Source organism: Hibiscus syriacus, unplaced genomic scaffold (assembly GCF_006381635.1).
Source record: "Hibiscus syriacus cultivar Baekdansim isolate YM2019G1 unplaced genomic scaffold, ASM638163v2 tig00111614_pilon, whole genome shotgun sequence".
Classification (NCBI taxonomy): domain Eukaryota; kingdom Viridiplantae; phylum Streptophyta; class Magnoliopsida; order Malvales; family Malvaceae; genus Hibiscus; species Hibiscus syriacus.
The window spans coordinates 293,146-301,472 of NW_024063134.1; the positions used below are offsets into that span (position 1 = coordinate 293,146).

An 8,327-nucleotide genomic window follows, 5' to 3' on the forward strand; every position below is an offset into this window, starting at 1 on the left:
TTGAATATGAAATAATAGGATCGTAAATTAAATTCATATTTGAATTCTTAAATTTTCACTACTAAAGACAATTTATAATCAATATGTACCAATTTTGGACGTTGTGGTATGCTAATTCTTTCCCAAACGTAACCGACCACGAATCCCTTTTTATTATTAAAATGAATGAATTTTTGGTTAAACTCAGACCAGTTTATCTTTTAAATGTTGTTTTCTTAAAAACTCTTTTAAAAGATGATTTTTAGGTATTTGATCTACCTAACCCAAAAATATCAATGACGACTCCAAGCTTTTCATGAAAAACCATTCATTTATTTACATTACTTTTTTCGTCAAGAAAATTCGTGCCTGAACAAAAACCGATTAGGACAATATCCAAAAGCAAAAAGGCAAAAGGACAATGGCAAAAGAAAACAATGGCTGACTGTAAAGTCTCACCCCCACCATATGCGAGACTGTACATCTCCATATATTGAGGTGCAGACTGCTTCGCTAAATCCATAATTTCGATAAACATGACAAGATCGAAATACATCCGACATTATAATCTTACGTTCGTACCATGGATACAGATGGTGGGATTAGGGGTAGTGGTGTTTTGTCACACTGGATGGATTGTAAACTGTGGAAGTTGACACACAAATAATTGTGGTCTGTATAAATCTGTGATGTCCTAAACGTCAAAACTCTACAAGAGATACAACAATGGCAGGGTTCAAGCATCTTCTTATCGTTAAGTTTAAGGCCGATTGTCCGGTCGATGACATACTCAATGGAATGGAGAAGCTGGTTTCGGAGATCGACGCCGTCAAATCGTTCGAATGGTACGCTTTTTCTTTTCTTTTCTTTTTAAGGTATTGTCTGAGGGAAACATCGATTTTTCATGAGCCTGTTTTCTTCTTGCGGGGGACAAGACATTGAGAGTGAAGAGATGCTTAGACAAGGGTTTACACATGCCTTCTTGATGAGTTTCCACAGCAAAGAGGATTATACAGCGTTTGTCGGGCATCCAAGTCATGTTGAATTCTCTGCAACGTTTTCTGGTGCCATTGACAAGATTGTGCTGCTTGATTTCCCTTGTGTTTTTGCAAAGGCTTCGGCTTGATGATTTTCGACAATGCATAGACTGGCTTCTGTTGTTTGTTATGTCCTTATCTCTTGTACTTGTGCATCTATGTGTTATGGTTTGTAATTGCTGTTAATTTCTGAACAATCTGCAAGATAAGTGCAGATGAAGTTATTTTATTTTCTCATATGATCGAAGAAATAAGTTGGGAAAGGGAAGATTGTACAAGAAAGTTGACTAATTAAGACAAATAATCAGACAAGGACACAAGTGAATAGTTTGTTTATGTGTTCTTACAGGCATAAATCAACAAAGAGAATTCAACTCGGTCATGTTCATTCAGCAACAGCTTCTCCTCCAACCAAAGCCGGCTGTCAAGTCCGCTTCTTGTCCTAAACATGAACACCACATAGCCGGTGATATTCTTGAAGAACCAGTCATGGACATCCCACATCAGATCAATTAACAATCCATCAACGAATATTGTCTGGTTTCCTCTAAAATTCCACTGCAATCTCTTTACACGAATAACTGTCTTTTTGTCGATATGAACCGATAAAACTGGATTCTTTAGGCCTTGATGTTCTCCGGTACATATAATGGAAACATCATGTACGATGCCCGTGTCACGGAATCGAGTCTTGGTCGAATAATGTGTATTGCCCGAACAATGTTCTTGCCGAGAAACTAGAGACGATTTCGCCACTTTGGTGGTGGTAGTCTTGAGCTTCCTCGTAATAGTTTCTTCACCAATATGGCCTAGAACAAGGCCTATCTCCGAATTGACCATGACCACGATGTAGAATCCGTTGATCGGTTCGGGTCCCATGTCATACTCGGCAATCGATAGATCCCAAAAGACCTCGATCTTCGAATGACCAGATCCGGTCGCTTTGGTTCCTTTCTTCTTCCTGAAAAACTTTGAATTCGTGTTGAGCTTGAAACATGTCGAAGGACCATCGTCACCGAAGCTTATGACAAGGCCTTGACTGGTCTGATTCTTGGACAATGTGGCTCTGATCAACAGCTGCTTGCCGGTCGAAAGAATCACTTTGTAAACACACGTGACGGCACTTTTTAGTGAAGGAACTGAACTTTGTGAGATGCAGGCATTTCTTGGATAGCTTGAGCATGAAGAATGAGAAACATTGACAGCATTTTCACTAAAACAAGAAATAATATCTTTCATTGTCCTAAAAAAAACAGGAACAAATGTTGGGAAACCGGACAAATTTCTGTTGGAAATAATAACAAAGCAGGCACAGATTCATTAGTGTTTCAAAAACCTCTCACCTTATAAATAATCTGCAATAAACAGGAAAAGAATCAGACGTGAAATGCACGAAAATCCTTGCAAACTATGCTTTCTTTTATCACTTTAGTCACAGATCATATGAAATATTAAAAAAAAATTATAAAAAAGGAATAGAAAAGACAAGCTGGAGTGTTGGACTTGGACCTGGTCTGAATGTCAGCATTTGTTGTCATCATATAGGAGAATTGGTATTTTTCTTTTATATAACTACTTATATTTCATCGGTACGGTTAATTTAAATCAAATATTATAAATATCTATTATTGTAAAAAATTTCTTATCTTAATTTATTCAATTTATATTATTATAATTCGAACTCTTAATCTTATCTCATTTATTATGAAGAATATCTTAGTAAAAAAATAAATTTAAATTCCTTATTTCAATGTCAAATTCCCGATGATATCATTGGACATGTTGCCCTTCATATATGAAACAAAAGAAACTTAGTCAACTTGTGAGATAGTGACATACAAGGTTTGGATTTGTTAATTTAATGAGGTTTCAGTTGTAAATGTATTGATGTTAGGGACACAAGTAAATTTCCAAGATTATTATATATATCAAGATGGTCATGAATCTTTGTTTATAGGTTTAAGGGTACATTTGTTCTTGTAGTAGACTCAATTTATCATTTTCGCTCCTATCGTATTTTCGCATCAATTTAACCCTAAAAAATGTTTAATTGCATCATTATATATCTTACTCCTAACTTAAAATCCTAAATTATAAATCCTAAGATAAGATTTAGGGTTTATGATTTAGAGGTTATAGAGTTATGATTTATGGTTTAAGATTTATAATTTAGGGTTTAAGTTAGAGGTAGGGTATAAAATGATGTAGTTGAGCAACTTTGAGAGTTAAATTGATGCAAAAATATGATATGGGCGAAAATAATAAATTGGGTCCACTACAGAGACAAAAATTACCCTTTTACCTTGTTTATATTAACCAAATCCAAAATCTAATGATAAATATGTTTAACTTCTAATAAATTTGAAGGATTATATTCAAGAATATGTAGAATAGAAATATTATACTTATAAATATATTTAGACAAAATTCACACATAACAAGATTTAATTTGGAATAAAAATCAAACATCAAGAATTTAAGAATGATTTGAAAATAATTAAAGAGCTAAGAGTAATTATGGGCAAGAGGGAGTCTGAAAATTAATAATTAATAATTATTTCAACTTTGAAGCGTCTGTTAGGTAGTAATGCTTTCAATTCCAAACAATTTCCTCGAGCAAAGGACCCTTTGCATAGCATTAAAAGACAAGGTTGTGATGTTGGATTTTTTTAAAAGAAAAAATTAAAAATTATTTAAAACTGATATTAAAACTTTATATAAATCATTTACTTGTTTTTTATCCTTAATTCAATTAATTTAAAGTGAGTATATACATGGATAGATATATGATTTTATATCATAATGTGAATTTTATATTCAATAACTTATATTATAAATTTAAGGTATGAAAATATAACATTTTAGAGAAACGAAATTAAATCATAAAAAATAAAAAAAATTTAAATTATTTAAAATTTTAGAAAATTGCAGGAGGGATGATCATCCCAATGAAAATTCTTCGAGAAATTATGATGATAAGATACTACAAATGTTACTAAAAGATACATAATAATATTTTATATTTTCATGTGAATTCTTTGAGTGACCTCAGTTGTAAAATGGTGTATTGTTCTTCGAGAAATTATAATGATAAGATACTGTAATCCTTCTACTGCTTTGCTTATATCGTTATTATATCCTAAGAGACAGTTGACCAATGTTTCTATAGTACCATAAGAGTGAATCCATCTATCTGAACAAAACTTTGTGAACAAACATCAATGAATTCTGGAACCTGATTTTTTTTCTTTTGCTCGACAAAATATTTTTATTAAGAAATACTTAGTCTCAAATTGCGAGTCTCGTTAAAAATCTTCCTAATCATAGAGGAAAAGAGTACATCACAACTGGAAAACCAATATACCCATGGATAAGACTACACCAAAAAAATGAAAAAAGGCTTAAATATACAAAAGGTGTCCAATCTATGCATGTTTTTTTAGTTTAGTGCCTAATATTTATTTCGTTCCAGTTTGGTGCCTAATATTTATTTCGTTCCAGTTTGGTGCCTAATGTTCCATTCCGTCACTCAAAATGGGTCTAGCCGTAACGGAATGTTATCCCATTAAAAATGCCACGTGGTGTATTTTTTAATACTAAAAAATGATTATAAAAATAAGAAATTAATTGAAAAAGTAAAACCTTTAAATTTTTACCTGTTAACCCTAAATCAATTTCACTTTCTTCTCCTTCACTCTCTTCCCCTTTTTGGGTAATCTGAAAATTTGCAAGGAACCCTAATAATTCTCGTTTATCGTTTCAATTGAGGAATATGAAATATGTTACTACCCTAAATCGATTTCTTTTTGTTTTTCAATCTACTCATTAGAGTTAAGAAATAAGAACTAGCGAAGAAGTGAAGTGTTGGTCATGGTCAAGTTTGAAGAAGCGAAAGTGTTGGAAAAATAGGTAAGCATAATTTGTATACTTAAACCTTTTGGTTTTAATGGTAAGTATATTTTGTTGATTCTTTGGATTTTAATAGTAAGTAATTTTTTTATTTTGACAATGTGACTTTTTTAGGGTACATAAAATTGAAGCACTTTTGGTGCTGTTGATTATGAATTTGACCAACAAAGATAGTTTTTGTCTTCTTCTACATTTGTTTTTGAAAATAGTAAAATATTTGATTAAAGAATATATAAATAATATTTAAATAAGTAACAGGTCTTGTGCTTTGTGTTAAAGAATTTTAATGAATTTAAGTTTGACCATAACATGTTTATTAATTATTAAAATATTGTGGTTTGGTTTGTTTATGACATATATAATGCATATTTGTTATTTGATTTGTTAAATTTTTGTTGGACTGGTAATTGTAAGAAAAATGTGTTAAAGAATATAATTTTGTTGACCATAATGATAGATATAATGCATATTGGTTAAAAGTCACCATTAATCTTGTGTGTTTATTGGACTGATAATTGTGAGAAAAATTTTGTTTGTTTGTGAATTATTTATATTTATTGTATTGCATTTTTTAGGTTATCCAAATTAAGAAAATGACTTTAGAGGGTAATGAAAATGCTGGCAGTGGGCCTATTGGGTCTATTGGTATTGATGTGTTAGTAGATGAAGATATTAATGACTTGAGTTATGATACTGAAGAGGAGATGGCGAGTTAGGTGGATATTGTCTCTTATATAATGATGATGATGAGATAAACTCCATCAGAAACAACTTCAATTTATTGAAAAGAAAGATAAAAATAGCACTATCACTGCATCAGACTTAGAAGCTACTGTTAATTTAGGTGTTGGGGAGGAAAATGAGATAGATTTAGGGAATAATTGTTCAACAAATTTAGGAGGTGAAACAGTGGGGAGGATACTGCTTACCTGCATTCTTTAAATGTTAGGAGTCATGAGACTGATTCAGATAGGAATTTTGTATCTAAGAAGACTAGTAAGTTGTTCTTTGATCATTCAAATGCTAAACCTAGGTTTGAATTAGGAATGATTTTGAAAATCAAAAATAGTTAAAGGATGTTTTGCATGCTTATGCAATAGCTCATAGGTTTGATTTGAAGTATTTAGCAAATAGAAGAGAAAAAAATTAAGGTTGTGTGTAAGAGTAAAGGGTGTCCATTTCTGATATATGCCTCTTGGAATGATGGTTTTTTTTTTTAGAATTAAAACTCTAATAATTGAACACCAGTGTTCTATGAAATTTAAGAATCAAAGAGCTAATTATAAATTTATAGGAAAACATTTTCTTGGGAAGTTTAGGATTGTTCTTAATTTGAAACTAAGAAAGATGATGAAGCTTGGTAGAGAGGAGTTACATATGGAGTTGAGCAAACAATGTTGCATGAGAGCTAGGAGGTGGGCAATGCAACTTATTAGGGGTAGATTGTATGACTATGTGAATGTATTGAGGACTGCTGATACATATGGTATTTTTGATTTAGTGGTTGTTAGACCTACTCCTATTGAGAATCTCAAATTTAGGAGGTTATATGTTTGTTTTATTGATTTGAAGGACTACTTTAAGAAGTATTGTAGGGTTGTTATATGAATAGATGAATGTTATTTGAAATGTGCATATTCCAAGGTGAATTTCTGTCTGATGTGGGAAGAGACAACAACAATCAGATATTTCCTATTGCTTGGGCTATGGTGGAGGTGGAAAACATGAAGACTTGGTCATAGTTTCTGAAAAACCTTCATACTGATTTGAATCTAGAAGAGGATGAGAAGGTGACTTTGCTCAGTGTCATGCAGAAGGTAAAAACTTATTTTCCACTTTGGTGCCCACCCTTTGGCTCGATTCCATTTTGGTGCTTAACCTTTAATCATTTTTTCAGTTTGGTGTCCCTTTTAAGATTTATTTCCATATAGGTGCCCAACAGTAACATTGTTTTAACTCATTACTTCTATTTTTGCTTTTGTAGGGCTTGCTAGAAGAGGTCCCTTTGTGTTTACCAAATGTGGAGCACAGATTTTGTACTAGGCATATTTATGCTAACTGAAAAAAAAAACCACAAAAGAGGTGATCTCCAGTTGTTGTTTTGGGCTTGTTGCAAGGCTACAACATAACCTGTTTTTTAACACAATGTCAATAAAATTGGTAAGCTGAAAAAAGATGCATATGACGATCTAATGGTTAGGCATCCTAGGTATTGCTGTAAAGCATTTTTTACTACTAGATCAAAGTATGATGTTGTAGACAATAATTTTTCAGAAGCTTTCAATTCTTCCATTCTATGAGCTATATTTAAGTCAATAATTTCTATGTTAGAGGATATTAGGCATTATGTGATGCACAAACTTGTTGATCATAAGAAGAATTCACTTAGGTGGAATGGTCACCTATGTCCTATGATTGCGAAAAATTGGAAGAACATAAGAAATTGAGTTCTATCTGCCATGTCATATGGAATGGAACTGAAAGGTATGAAGTTTTACAAAATAAGGACACATTTGTAGTTGATGTTAGGGGCTGAAAATGTACTTGTAGAGTGTGGGATCTCACAGGAATACCATGCCCTAGTGTTGTGTGTGTAATACTCTATAGGGAAGAACAGTTAGAATCATATGTACTTAGTGTGTATAGAACTGAGATTTATCAAGCATTGTACAGTGTTTTTCTTCCTAGTATTCCAAGTGAAAAGTGTTGGAAAATACACAAATGTCCAAGATTGATCCACCTTTTAAAAGAAAAATGGCTGGAAGACCAAAGCATAAAAGGAAAAGAGAATAAGGTGAATTGAAAAGCAAAAACACCACCACCAGCAGAAAAAATAAGATGACAAGGACGAGACTGAAAATTAATTGTAGAGTTTGTTAACAGACTGGACATAATTTAAGAACTTGTCCCACCAGCAACAACTTTAACAAGGATTGCTTCAACACCACCTGTTTATACACCAGTAGCCTCTACTCCCCCACTTTCTACACCAACATCCTCTACACCCCCTGATTTTACACCAGCAGCTTCAACACCCCCTGCTTCAACACCACAAACTCCACCACTGTCAACGGAAACTGCTCTACAAATGAGGTTCATGCTTACTCCAACTATTCAACCACCTATAACCTCTACACCTAGAAAGAAGAAGGTGACAGAAAATAGAATACCCCCTTCCTCCTAGAGATCATGTTACACCTCATTGACCAAGGGGGTAGAATAATCATGCAAGGGATTGGCATGTACATAAATGAAGCAACATGACTACAAATTTTAAATGTAAGTAATTCTAATTCTAAACAACTTTAATTAAAAATTTTATAAAATTTTTTACTTCTGATATTTGGTTTGATTTAAACAACCAAGAAGCCCAAGTCAAGTGCTCCTTTCTCGACCTAACAC

The 8,327-nt window shown here is 32.7% G+C and overlaps 2 protein-coding genes across 2 annotated transcripts; one reads left to right on the forward strand and one right to left on the reverse strand.

Annotated features, from left to right (window-relative positions):
* The first annotated feature begins 538 nt into the window (after window positions 1-538).
* LOC120165783 (stress-response A/B barrel domain-containing protein At5g22580-like) lies at window positions 539-1,211 on the forward strand. Its single transcript, XM_039175229.1, has 2 exons — window positions 539-824; window positions 907-1,211. The coding sequence occupies exons 1-2, from the start codon at window positions 706-708 to the stop codon at window positions 1,103-1,105; spliced, it is 318 nt and encodes a 105-aa protein (XP_039031160.1). The 5' UTR covers window positions 539-705; the 3' UTR covers window positions 1,106-1,211.
* A 138-nt stretch (window positions 1,212-1,349) lies between these two features.
* On the reverse strand, window positions 1,350-2,268 carry LOC120165789. Its single transcript, XM_039175232.1, has one exon. The coding sequence runs from the start codon at window positions 2,253-2,255 to the stop codon at window positions 1,350-1,352; it is 906 nt and encodes a 301-aa protein (XP_039031163.1). The 5' UTR covers window positions 2,256-2,268.
* Between the last annotated feature and the right edge of the window lie 6,059 nt (window positions 2,269-8,327).